The sequence below is a fragment of the Odocoileus virginianus genome, chromosome 15 (assembly GCF_023699985.2).
Source record: "Odocoileus virginianus isolate 20LAN1187 ecotype Illinois chromosome 15, Ovbor_1.2, whole genome shotgun sequence".
NCBI lineage: Eukaryota > Metazoa > Chordata > Mammalia > Artiodactyla > Cervidae > Odocoileus > Odocoileus virginianus.
In genome coordinates, this window is record NC_069688.1 from 54,941,615 (window position 1) to 54,955,944 (window position 14,330).

At 36.8% G+C, this 14,330-nt stretch overlaps 1 protein-coding gene across 3 annotated transcripts in view; it reads left to right on the plus strand.

The window, feature by feature from the left end:
- VIRMA (vir like m6A methyltransferase associated) overlaps positions 1–14,330 on the plus strand; it is a 60,657-nt gene that overhangs the window by 22,669 nt on the left and 23,658 nt on the right. For 2 of the 3 annotated variants that reach the window (XM_020873134.2, XM_020873133.2), the window contains exons 6-10: positions 3,784–3,906; positions 4,479–4,751; positions 6,609–7,749; positions 11,433–11,924; positions 12,886–13,040. In XM_020873134.2, coding sequence (XP_020728793.2) covers positions 3,784–3,906; positions 4,479–4,751; positions 6,609–7,749; positions 11,433–11,924; positions 12,886–13,040 — 2,184 coding nt within the window. The remainder of the gene's footprint in view (positions 1–3,783; positions 3,907–4,478; positions 4,752–6,608; positions 7,750–11,432; positions 11,925–12,885; positions 13,041–14,330) is intronic. The other variant, XM_070477386.1, reaches the window with a different exon arrangement.

Genomic DNA, 14,330 nt, shown 5'->3' on the forward strand with positions numbered 1-14,330 from the left:
CCTTGCATCCCTGGAATAAATCCCACATGATCATAGTGTATGAGCCTTTTAGTGTATTATAGAATTTGGCTTGCTGATATTTTATTGAGGATATTTGCATGCATGTCCATCAGGGATATTGACCTGTACCTTTGTTTTGTTTTTAAACTTATTTATTTTTAATTGGAGAATGTAGCTTTCTTTTTTGGGCTTCCCAGTGATAAAGAATCTGCTTGGGAAGCAGGAGACACAGGTTTGATTCTTGGGTCGGGAAGATCCCCTGGAGAAGGAAATGGTAACCTGCTCCAATATTTCTTGCCTGGAAAATTATATGGACAGAGAAGCCTGGTGGGCCACAGTCCATGAGGTCTCAAAGAGTCAGACACAACTGAGCGACTGAGCACATAGACACAGCTTTGTTTTCTTGAGACATCCTTGTCTAGTTTTGGTATTAGAATCATGCTGGCCTTGCAAATGAGTTTTAGAAAGCTTTGAGAAAAATTGGTATTAATTCTTCTTTAAATATTTGGTAGAATTCATCAGTAAAACCATATGGTTCTGGACTTTTGTTTGGGGGAGGTTTTTGATTAGTGACTCAATCTCCTTATAGTAATTGGTCTGTTCAGATAGTTTGTTTAATCATGATTCAGTCTTGGTAGGTTGTATGTTTCTAGGACTGTATCCATTTCTTCTGGGTTGTCTAATTTGTTGTTGTATAATTGTTCATAGTAGCTTCTTGTGATCCTTTGTATTTCGGTGGTGTCAGTTGTAATATCTCCTCTTTCATTTCTGGTTTTGCTTGAGTTCTCTCTCTTTTCTTCCTCAGTGAGTCTATCTAAAGGTTTACTAATGTTATCTTTCCTAAGCTTGTAGTTTCATCGATATTGTCTCTAGTCTTTATCACAGTGTAGTCTACTGATTTGTCAGAGACAAATACCACATGGTATCACTTATATCTGGAATGAAAGTGTGACACGAAGGAGCCAACTACCAAGCAGAAACATACTCACAGATTCAGAGAATGGCTTTGTGGTTGCCAAGTGGGGAAGCAGAGTTGGGGAGGGATGCAGTGAGAGATTAGGGTTAGATACAAACTGTTACATATAGAATGGATAAACAATAAGGTTCTACTGTGTAGCACAAGGAGTTACATTCATGATGAGATAAAGTGTAATGGGAAAGAATATAAAAAAGGATGGGCACAACGGAGTCACTTTCCTGCACAGCAGAATTGAACATGGCATTGTTATTCAACTGTACATCAAATAACGAGAAGTGGAAAAAATTTACTGACTCTTAAAGAAGATTTTATTGGAGTATAATTTTTATTTACAGTGTTGTGTTAGTTCCAGATATACAGCAAAGTGAGTCAGTGATAGGTCCATATGAGTTACCTAGTTTACACTTACTAGTGTGTATGTCTCAGTCTCGGTCTCCCAGCTTATCCCTGCTCCGTTCTCTCCACTAGCCATGAGCCATTCCCTCTAGTAGCCGTAGGTTTGTTTTCTACATATGTAACTCTGTTTCTGTTTTGTAAAAAGGTTTGTTCGTATATCAGATCCCACATACAAGCAGTATTATATGACATTTGTCTTTCTCTTGACTTATTTCACTTACTTGCTTTAAAATGTATGTGTGCATGTTTTTAACTTTTTATTTTGAAATAGTTACAGATTTATAGAAGGTTGCAAAGAAATGTGTAGGGAAGTCCTGTGCACTCCTCCCAGATTCCCCTAGTTAACATCTTTGACAACTCTAGTACAATATCAAGACAATATAGGCCTTGTTACAGTCTGCAGAGCTTGTTCACATTTACCAGTTTGTACATGTACTCATGCACACGTGTGTGTATATATGTGTAGCTGTGTGTAATTTTATGTCATGTATAGTTTTGCATACCCATCATTGCAATTAAGATACTTGATTGTACTGTCACAGTATTCCCTGGTTTTACCCCTTTCTAGCCACACTCATCCCGCCTGTACCTATTTCTGGCCATCATTGATCTGTTCTCTGTTGCTGTAATTGTATTATTTCATAAATGTTACAAAATGGAATCATGCAGTTGGGATCTTTTTAAGATTGGCTATTTTCTTCTTTTTTTTTTTTTCAGATTGGCTATTTTCAATCACCATAATTTCTTTGAAATTTATCTACTTTCTCTGTGTATCAGTAGATCATTCTTTGTTGTTGCTGAGTAGTAAGAAATAGTATGGATGTATTATTTAATTGTTCAGTCATTGAAGGACATTTAGGTAAGCTTCTAGTCAAGCCAGGCTTCAGCAATAGGTGAACCATGAACTTCCAGATGTTCAAGCTTGTTTTAGAAAAGGCAGAGGAACCAGAAATCAAATTGCCAACATCTGCTGGACCATTGAAAAAGCAAGAGAGTTCCAGAAAAACATGTATTTCTGCTTTATTGACTATGCCAATGCCTTTGACTATGTGGATCACAATAAACTGTGGAAAATTCTGAAAGAGATGGGAATACCAGACCACCTGACCTGCCTCTTGAGAAACCTGTATGCAGGTGAAGAAGCAACAGTTAGAACTGGACATGGAGCAACAGACTGTTTCCAAATAGGTAAAGGAGTACATCAAGGCTGTATATTGTCACCCTGCTTATTTAACTTATATGCAGAGTACATCATGAGAAGTGCTGGGCTGGAAGGAGCACAAGCTGGAATCAAGATTGCCGGGAGAAATGTCAATAACCTCAGATATGCAGATGACACCACCCTTATGTCAGAAAGTGAAGAAGAACTAAAAAGCCTCTTGATGAAAGTGAAAGAGAAAAGTGAAAAAGTTGGTTTAAAGCTCAACATTCAGAAAACTAAGATCTTGGCATCTGGTCCCATCACTTCATGGCAAATAGATGGGGAAACAGTGGCTGACTTTATTTTTGGGGGCTCTAAAATCACTGCAGATGGTGATTGCAGCCATGAAATTAAAAGACGCTTACTCCTTGGAAGACAAGTTATGACCACCCTAGGCAGCATATTAAAAAGCAGAGACATTACTTTGTCAACAAAGGTCCGTCTAGTCAAGGCTATGGTTTTTCCAGTGGTCATGTATGGATGTGAGAGTTGGACTATAAAGAAAGCTGAGCACCGAAGAATTGATGCTTTTGAACTGTGGTGTTGGAGAAGACTCTTGAGAGTCCCTTGGACTGCAAGTAGATTGAACCAGTCCATCCTAAAGGAGATCAGTCCTGGGTGTTCATTGGAAGGACTGATGTTGAAGCTGAAACTCAAATACTTTGGTCACCTGATGTGAAGAGCTGACTCATTTGAAAAGACCCTGATGCTGGGAAAGATGGAGGGCAGGAGGAGAAGGGGACGACAGAGGATGAGATGGTTGGATGGCATCATCAACTCAATGGACATGGTTTTGGGTAAACTCTGGGAGTTGGTGATGGACAGGGAGGCCTGGCGTGCTGCGGTTCTTGGAGTCGCAAAGAGTCAGACACGACTGAGCGACTGAACTGAACTGAACTAGTTTTTTACTTTAGCAAATAAAGTTATTTATGAGCATTTGTGTACATCTTCCTGTGAGAAAATAAGTCTCTATTTCTCTGGGATAATTCCTAAGAGTTCCATACATTATATTTTGGTATATGGGATGTCAGAAATTCTAATTTTCCCAATATAAACTGATTAGCAAAATTTCTGTTAGACATCAGGAACAAAAAAGTTAATAAATTCTGAGGATGAAAACCTAAATGATCAATAGCAATTTTTTCATGTATTTATATCACTAACTTTAATAATTTTAAAGTTCTTTTTCTTTTTCTAATAAAATCAGCTGATGGGGAGAAAGAAGATCAATTTAATGGAAGCCCTCCAAGACCACAGCCAAGGGGACCAAGAACTCCACCAGGACCCCCTCCCCCTGATGATGATGAAGATGATCCCATGCCATTGCCAGGTAGAAATAATAATATTTTTTTCCTCTCTTGATTAATGTTAATATAATAGTACTTTTTTTATTAGAGGAAAAAAATTAGATGCTGGTAATTAAATCTTGATGAATGTCCCCCACCTGCATTCTGAGTAGTGTTTTTTTGTGGTTTTTTTGTTGTTGTTATTGTTGTTGGCAAGTGAATTTGTTTAAAAAAAAATCAGTTAATTCATTTGAAACTGAAGCAACATTGCTTTGAAAATAAAATGTTAATGTACTACAATGATAGTATAGAGAAGGACCAGTAAAAATAACTTGTATGTATTGGAAGAGATAAAATCTGTAGTTACTTAATAGCTAAAAAAGAGGATTATTGTGTAAGAACATAAAATAGCATACTTTGTTAATTCCCACTCTAGAAAATTGTTCAGTGTTTACTCTTAATGTTTTTTAAGAGCAAGTAATTCTGCCATGTTTTTTTTTTAAGGATGTTTATGAGCTAAATCATCCAAAATATCAATAGTTGCAATATCCAGTCCTTATGCCTCTTATTATTTAAACAGTTAAAATAATCTGTGCCTTAAATATCAATTTTTCAGTGTCTGGTGACAAGGAAGAGGATGCTCCTCATAGAGAAGATTACTTTGAACCCATTTCTCCTGATCGGAATTCTGTTCCCCAGGAAAGTCAATATTCTGATGAAGGAGAGGTAGAAGAGGAACAGCAAGAAGAAGGAGAAGATGATGAAGACGATGTGGATGTAGAGGAAGAAGAGGATGAGGATGAAGATGATCGCCATACAGTAGATAGTATCCCTGAGGAGGAAGAGGAGGATGAAGAGGAAGAAGGTGAAGAGGATGAAGAAGGTGAAGGTGGGTGAATTGGCTGGGACTTCTTGCCTTTAAGTGCTAGAAACTAGCTTGATGTAGCTTTTAGCAATGCTAAAGAATTTATAGCTGAGATAAATGGCTTTCAAGAAACCCAAGAGTCAGATTGTAGCTGGGCCTTGAGATTTGACTAGACTTGAGGGTTTTCATCTTTGCTTTGCCTTGTTTTTCTAACAGTTATTTAGTTAGAAAAACTAATTTAGTTTTTTTTTTTTTAACTAATTGTTATGTCTCTGTTCACCCTGCATCTTTAATATCTTCTCTTTAACCAACCAGTTTAAACTACCTGACTGTGTCTCAGATCCATTTCCAGTTTTCTGGGAGAGAGATTCTGTTTGGCTTGCTATGATATCAGCTTCCCCTTGATACCATAGGCTTTGTCCAGGGAAGCAAGTATATGCAGTAAATACATGGTGATTAGGGATTTGGTGATCTGTCTTCAGAGGAGTGGTGTTTTAAGCTGCCTAGAATCCCCAGAGATGTCTGTCACCTCAATATTTTCGCAAAATGCTATGTTATTATTAGACATTCACAAGGGAAAAAAAGAAATCTCAATTACAGAGGGACATAAGGCATCATGATGCAGTCTTTTAGTTAGGTCTTATTTTTCCTTTGAAAGCAAAAAGAGCTATTCAAGCTAATTGACTCTTAATTTGTCCAGTAAATGGAGTGTATGTTAAAGCATTTATGTAAAATGACAGATCATTTGCTTTGTTCTATAAGCTAGTAAAGGGGAGCGTCATTCTACATGACAGTGAAAACCATTTCAATATCACAGGGGCCCTTTTACAAAATAGAAGTGATTGAGTTACTGAGTGATAACTCTTAACTTACCCCATTTCTAGGATACCGCAAAATCCTTTTTTACATTTATTACATTTAGCAAGTAGTTAGATTTCAGGCAGGCTTTGTTAATCAGAGGACATTTTTGTAGAGAAGATAAGAGAATGAAGCTGGTTAATTTGATTTTTACCAGAAGACCTCTGGGGATTAGTCTTGAATCAAGTCTCTGTAGGCCCTTTCTGTTCAAATATGAGTGTATTGCTATGGCTAAGTTGTTTTGAGCTTAAGAATGTCCATAGAGGGCTGTCACTGGAGGAGTACCGTGGAAATATTTCCTTTTCTTTCTTAGGCTGTATGTTACTCACCTCTGTTTTACCACAGCCAGGTAATAGTCGTGCTTAAAACTAATAAATTTTCTGTCTCTAGTCCTGTATTACTAAATAGAGGGAAAAATTGCACGTGTCATGATATGAAAACTCTGCTTTGGCAAAGATGGGTACTTTTATAAACAAATTTTCCAGGAAAACATGATACAGAACTGGGAACTGTGTAACAGGTAAATACAGAGAAGTAGAGGTGAAGGAATATGAAATTCTAGTATGTTTTTCCTGAGAATATTTGGTGTAACTTGGTAATTACGGTATAATTCTTGGTTAAGTTAATTATTTTGGCCCATCAGTTTATCTTTTCCATCTTAAAAATACTCTCTCACAGGCAAGCTTAATTTCTTCCCTCCTGAGAGAGGTATTTTTGGCTCTTTTTTTTTAGACATCTCTAATTTTATTTCTGTGAGGAAAGATCTATAGCAGAGTTACTGTAAAGCTGAACAGATATAATAGGAGACTTTGCTTATGAAGTTTCTCTCTAATTGTTCTATTAGGAGTTATAAAATGTTAATAAGTGTTGATAAAATATTGAGGCAGAAGTTAATTTTGTTGATGGAATCATCACTTTTCATTTTTTTGCCACGTTATTAAATAATTTATTTTGACTAACCACATTGTTTTGCACTGAACACCAATGATGTAACAATTAAGTATTATTTAAACTGATTTTCAGGAGATGATGGCTATGAGCAGATTTCCAGTGATGAAGATGGAATTGCTGACTTGGAACGTGAAACATTCAAGTATCCAAACTTCGATGTCGAATACACTGCCGAAGACTTAGCTTCAGTCCCTCCTATGACATACGACCCATATGATAGGGAGCTGGTGCCGCTCTTACACTTCAGCTGTCCGTACAAGACTGCCTTTGAAATTGAAATCAGTAGAATGAAGGATCAAGGTCCAGATAAAGAAAACTCAGGGGCAGTAGAAGCCTCAGTGAAGTTAACTGAACTGTTGGATTTGTATCAAGAAGATAGAGGTGCAAAATGGGTAACAGCTTTAGAAGAAATTCCTAGTTTAATAATAAAAGGACTAAGTTATTTGCAGTTGAAAAACACAAAACAAGACGCCCTTGGTCAGTTGATAGACTGGACCATGCAAGCTTTAAATTTACAAGTAGCTCTTCGCCAACCCATTGCCTTAAATGTCCGACAGCTCAAAGCTGGGACCAAATTAGTGTCCTCACTAGCAGAATGTGGGACCCAAGGAGTCATGGGACTGCTACAAGCAGGAGTGATCAGTGGCTTATTTGAGCTCCTGTTTGCTGATCATGTCTCATCTTCCCTTAAATTAAATGCATTTAAAGCTTTGGACAGTGTCATTAGTATGACAGAAGGAATGGAAGCTTTTCTGAGAAGTAGGCAGAGTGAAAAAAGTGGCTATCAAAAACTTCTGGAGCTCATACTTCTAGATCAGACTGTGAGGGTTGTCACTGCTGGTTCAGCTATTCTTCAGAAATGCCATTTCTATGAAATTTTGTCAGAGATTAAAAGACTTGGTGACCATTTAGCAGAGAAGACAACTTCTGTTCCTAACCACAGTGAACCTGATCATGATACAGATGCTGGACTTGAGAGAACAAGCCCAGAATATGAAAACGAGGTAGAGGCTTCTATGGATATGGATCTTTTGGAATCCTCAAATATAAGTGAAGGAGAAATAGAAAAGCTTATCAACCTCTTAGAAGAAGTTTTTCATTTAATGGAAACTGCACCTCATACAATGATCCAACCTCCTGTTAAGTCTTTCCCAACAATGGCACGTATTACTGGTCCGCCAGAGAGGGATGATCCATACCCTGTTCTCTTTAGGTGAGACATTTTTGGCTTTGAAAAGTACATTTTACCAGTTATTAGAGGCAGTTTCATGTGGCTGTTTTTTTTTAAGCTACAAACCTTTGTTTTATTTTTAAATTTTTTTTATTATTTACTTAATTTTTGGCCGGCTGGGTCTTGGTTGCTGTGCGGGCTTTTCTCTAGTTGGAGACGAATGGAGGCTACCCTTCATTGCAGTGTGAGAGCTTTTCATTGCAGCGGCTTCTCCTGTTGCAGAGCACAAGCTCTAGGGCACGTGAACTTCAGTGGTCGCAGTTCCTGGGCTCGGGAGCACGGGTTTAATAGTTGTGGTGCACAGGCTTAGTTGCTGTGTGGCGTGTGGCATCTTCCTGGACGAGGGATTGAACCCGTGCCTCCTGCATTGGCAGGTGGATTCTTTACCACTGAGCCACCAAGGAAGCCCCTTGTTTGTTTTTTAAAAAATCTGTCTATAGGTAATGTGTGTCTTTATAAGGATGCCTTGATATTTCAAAATAGGTAGTAGTGAGAAGTATATTACTGTATTTGAGCTATAATTTGTTAATACTTAAAAGTATTAGCAAAAAAAAAAAGTAGTAATAGCAACTTAAGTTAAAGATATAAGTAATAATCGGGAGAGGGGTTCAGGATGGGGAACACATGTAAATCCATGGCTGATTGATGTCAATGTATGGCAAAAACCACTATAATATGTAAAGTAATTAGCCTCCAACTAATAAAAATAAATGGAAAAAAAGATAAAAGTAATAATCAACCATAGTGCTTGTATTAGTGTATCTGTGAGTAAGAATAAAGGAGAAATTGCTGGGTGGCTTCTGGGAAGGTGAAGCAAAGAGGATGGCCTAGGAAGGAGAGAGCTTTTCTTTGTAAGCCTCTTTGTAACTTATCATTCTAAAACGGAAGTTAAGCTGATAATTTACTAAGTTAATTTTACAGTCCTTGTTAAAGGTATATTAAAGGTTCAGTTGTCACTTGTTTCTGCCTTCTAATGCTCTGATTATCTACTGGTACAGTTTTGCCATTTTTAGGTACTCACAATAGATTTTTTAAATTTGCGTTAATTTTTGAGGGTTTCTTTTTTGGCATTTTGCCTGTAAATAATCTTTTATCAAATGTGAAAATTACATTTTTATTATTTTATTCCTTATTTCAGTAACTATTTTTTGCCTTGCTTTGGAACATAATGTATTAGCAAAAAAAATCAGTACTTGTCCATTCTAAAATCTGTACCTATCCATTCCTGTTTTTAGCTGAAACTCAGATTTGCCTTAGCTTGAGTTCTTACAGGAGTGTAAGATGATAATTGCTAGAGCAAGGTCTATTAGGAGATGAGGCCAAGAGTAAAAGTGTAAGGGTTTGGCTTAGAACAAGAGAATGAAAACCTTTTGAGTATTCAGATACAGTTATCTTTGTAGTATGGAGACAGTAGAGGAGACAGGTGCTTCTCACTGGTCTTGTTTTTGGTAAATTAAGACTTGAAGTAATGCTCTGAGGGTGACTGAGTGTAAGGAAAGAGATGATGCTCCCAAATAGTTATTGAGGGGAAACTAGTAATTAATGATTTATTAAGTATTGCTGTTTTTTTCCCTCCCATAATTGGAGATTGTACATTTGGGTGTCAGATTTTAGGAGATAAAGGGTTTTGAGTGCTGGGCTTAGGAATTTGGATATTTTTTTTTTTTTATTAATTTTTCTTTTTTGGCTATGCTGCTTGGTGCCTGGGATCTTAGTTCCCTGATAAGGGGTTGAATCCAGGCCTCTGACAGTGAAAGCACTGAATACTAACCACTGGATGGCCAGGGAATTCCTGGGGATTTTGGTTTTAGAATGTGAAAGATCTTGAATATTTTAGAGTAGCAGATCTGATATGATCTGAGTAGTGTTCTAAGATTATATTATAGTTATGAGATGTATTGCCATAAAAAACAAATTGATGTTATTAGGTAGATAAGCCTGTCTGAAGATACCAGGGTGTGGGTATTGTGCTGAATACTGGGCCTAGTATAGTGGCATTTACAGAAAATAGGAAGACAAATACTGTGCCAATATTGAGAGTTTGTGGTGGAGCATTACTTGGACTTGGCAACTGGACCTGGTAAGAGAAAGTAAGAAGGAGCTAAAATGCTTTGAGGTTTCTAACGAGGGTAACTGTAACTGTGCTTTTATGGACAGAAATTGATAAATTAGGAGGGAGAGTGAACTTTGAAAAGAGAAATGATTACATTTTGGAAGGGTTAGTTTGAAGTGATGGAAAGTCTCTAATGTCCCATGTTGGGGTCTTCAAGATAACTCCCAGATTGACTAGCTAGACTCATAGGACTGTGTTGTAATCACAACCAAGATTTATTACATCAAAAGAATACAAAACACAGTCCCCAAAGGGAAGGAGGTACATGGGACAAAGCCTGGGGAAATGAGTCATAAACTTCCAGAGTCCTTTCCTAGTTTAGGGCAAAGGATCCCCTTAAGTCCCCTGACAACAAATTGTGACATGTGTGAAATGTTGCATACTGAGGAAGTTCATTAGAATCTCAGCATCCAAGCTTCCTATTGGGGGATAACCATGTAGGTACCCAGTACCTAGCATGTACCAGAGGGAAAGCAGGTGTTCAGGATAAACCATATTATTTGCATAAACAGTTTATGTGCAGTGAGTATTCTTATCAGTTGGTGGGTAGAAACTACCCCAAAATCCAAGTCCCTTGAGGCCAGCCAAGGACCAGCCTTTCTAAGAATAAGCATTCTGAGGCCTGCCATGTTAACTGTTTTCTGAGCATTCTGTAAGGTGATTAAGGATGCTTGGAAGAGTGTAGAAGTGTTTACCTTTGTGGTAAGCATTTACTGCAAGTGTTTTCCTCATGATACAGAAGCCTGAGTTGAAGCAGAAATACTATTGAAAAGGCAATTTTATGCTTTTTGATTACAACTTTGTGACATTCTGGAAAAGGCAAAACTATGGAGACAGTTAAAAGATCAGCAATTTCCAGGGACTGGGAACTAGTTGGGGGATGCATAGATGGACACAGAGTATTATTAGGGGAATGAAAATACTCTATATCAGTAGGAATTGTGTCTTTTAGGGGTGTTAGGTAAATTCATACCTTTTCTACTAAAACTATGTGTACTAAAAAATGGTTCTTGGGTGTAATAAAAGAGTACTGTTGTATTAAGTACTAAAGATTGATAATTTGGCCTTTTTATCTTTCTAGAAGTACCAATTCAGATATACTACCTGTAGTAAATCTGAATATACCAAATGCTTTTTATAATATATGCACTGTATTCTCCCTAGATACATGAATTCAGATATACTGATATGCCATGAGTTGAGTAGGACCATGGTTAAAAAGGAGGGAGCATTTGATAAGTGGCCTGGAAAGAAGGACCAGAATTTAAAGTCAAGATTGATTCTGGAAAGAGAAAATTTGTCAACAGTTACTAATTAAACATGTTTTGAATGCCAGGAAGAAGCCTTATAGAACCTTCACTTTCGTTTGGCCCTGTGGAGAGACTTGCTGTTCACATTATGTTTTTAATTAAAGCAGTATATTGCTGAGAATAAGGATTATTGCTATTAAATTTTTTTTTTTGCTATTAAAATTTTTAATACTACCTATCTAATGAAAACTGAATAAATGTTTTGCACTGACTTAACATATATCTTGTTGTTTCTTCTACAGGTATCTTCACAGTCATCACTTCTTGGAGTTGGTTACTTTGCTTCTGTCAATTCCAGTAACAAGTGCACACCCTGGTGTGCTGCAAGCCACAAAAGATGTTTTAAAGTTTCTTGCACAGTCACAAAAGGGTCTTCTTTTTTTTATGTCAGAATATGAAGCAACAAATTTGTTGATCCGAGCTCTTTGTCATCTTTATGATCAAGATGAAGAAGAAGGCCTCCAATCTGATGGTGTTATTGATGATGCCTTTGCCTTGTGGCTACAGGACTCAACACAGACATTGCAGTGTATTACAGAACTGTTCAGCCATTTTCAGCATTGTACAGCCAGTGAAGAAACTGACCACTCAGATCTGTTGGGAACTCTGCACAACCTTTACTTGATTACTTTTAATCCTGTGGGAAGATCAGCTGTTGGCCACGTTTTCAGTCTTGAGAAAAATCTCCAAAGTCTTATTACACTGATGGAGTACTATTCCAAAGAAGCCTTAGGGTAATTTTATGCTTACTCCTTAAATTTCCTGTTTTATTGGGAAACTACATCACTAGTGGGGTAGATTCTTGAAAGAATGTGTTGTTTTGAAAATAAAAACTATAATTTTTTTTTACATAGCCTATAACTTGTTAATCAAGGATTAGAATGATGAACTCTCTAAGATGTGGATATAAAGAAGTGAAATAGCAGCTTCTTCAGTTTCCCCACAGAGTTAACAAAGATTGCATAACTACGGCTCAAAGTTATAGATATAACTTAAGAGTCATGAAGACTATCTTGGTGTCTCTGCCCTCACCTGCTCTGACTTTAGAAGTGTTTTGACTGGATGAGGGAGTTTGAGAATGATAGTGGTTTTTGAAGACCTTGCCCTCTTGGGCAGAGGGTTTTAGTCTATGAGAAGAGAAACTCGCTCCTCCTGGTTCATACAGTACAAAGTAGTGGCATCCTTTGCATCCAAGTCTTGATACGACCCCTTGAGTGACAGATCTCCTGAGGGGACTGTAAAAGGCGAACAGGAGTGCTTCTATGCCTAGCGGTACCTTTATAGTTCTGTAGTGGAAGTCTGAATAATCACAGTGGTAGGTTGACTCATCACACTTTTCCCTATTTATCCAGAGTGAAAAAACATTTTAAAGGAGATTAATGAAGTGTACTTCCTAATCTTTCATTGCTGATGAAGTGTACTTATTCATATTTTATTGTTCTGATCATATTTCTTAATAGAATTCCACTTTCCATTTTGATGCATGTGCTTTGTTATTAATATACTTTTAAGTAGTGGTTTCAGGTGAATTGGAGGTTAAACTAAAATGTGATTTCCTGTTTTCAGGAAGTTAGTAATGTTTCATGGTAAAATTCCTTGATCTTCTTAAAACCAAGTAAAAAAAAAAACAGTTAAAAAATTGTTCCTAAAAAATTATTTTCATACCAAAACCTTTAAAACCTTATTTCGTTTCAGTGATTCCAAGTCTAAGAAGTCAGTCGCTTATAATTACGCGTGCATACTTATCTTGGTGGTGGTCCAATCTTCCAGTGACGTCCAAATGTTGGAGCAGCACGCAGCATCTCTCTTGAAGCTTTGTAAAGCAGACGAAAATAATGCTAAATTGCAAGGTATGGCACCTGAAGTTATTTTAAACATTTATGATACATGAAGGAAAAAAGCCCTTGATTGTCTGTAGTTCGTATTTTCCATTTGGGACCAGGGGCTTTATCATGTTTGATAATATACCTAGTAACACCCTGTGTTAACTTCCTGTATAAGTTAAGACACCTTTTATGGAGGTATTTTATATGGTATTAAGATTTTTTTAAGAAGTTGTTGAAAATACCTTTTTCTGGAAAGTCATGGAAATTTGTAGGTGGTTGAAGTTCCTAATCAACATAGAATTAAAGATGAACTCAGAAGATCAGTTTTGTACAGAAGTTCAGAAGTACAGTTTGTAGGTGTGTGTGTTTTCTTTGAATATGTGCTTATTTCTGAGTACCACTTAGAAATCCATTTGTGGTTAACACGTGTGTGCTATTCTCAAGTGAAAAATGATGAAAGAACATTATTTTCTAAATGTATATTGAATTAAGTTTATTAAGTTTATAATAAGGTGAACCTTATGATGTAGGTAGTCTTGAAAAGTATTTAATTATAGTTTTTTATTACTTTATTTTTGTTCTTGGCTTTTGACCTAGCCAAATAGAAATTTTAACACAGTAAATGTTAGGATAGTATATGGCCACTTTTCTTTTTTCTCTTTTGTCCATGCTGTGTGGTATGTGGGATCTTAGATCTTAGTTCCCTGACCAGGGATGGAACCTGTGTCCTTTGCAGTAGAAGTGAGGAGTGTTAACCTACTGGACTGCTGGGGAAATCCCAGGCCTCTTTTCCTTTTAATCCTAAAAAGATTAAAGTTTAGGATTAATCCTAAAAAGATTAAAGTGTTACCAGTAAAAGTTGGATACTAAACTCAACTTTCCATATTGAAAATAGATGTTTTTCCCCCCTCGAAGTATGCCCTTACAAAAAGAGGGTATGTAGCATCTTCAAAGGTATTATTAATGCTTTAGTACATATTCTGGGTTATGAGTACACTTTTATTTATTTTATTATTCCTTTTATCTTTCATTTGAGCAGTATATATTCTATATACATGAAAGAGGTAATTTAAAAGTGCATAGGAAAAATACTCAGATGTAAACTGTTGTAATCCTCAGAAGTAGTGTAGTACCAAGGAGAGATGACTCCTATTTGCAGTTTCCGTCAGTTCTTCTTATAAAGTGTCTAGAAATTATTACATTAGAACGCTTTTATAAAAACATTTTTGGTGATAGGTAGTTTCTATCCCTGGGCCGGAAAGGCCCCTTGGAGAAGGAAATGGCAACCCACTCCGGTTATTCTTGCCTGGAAAA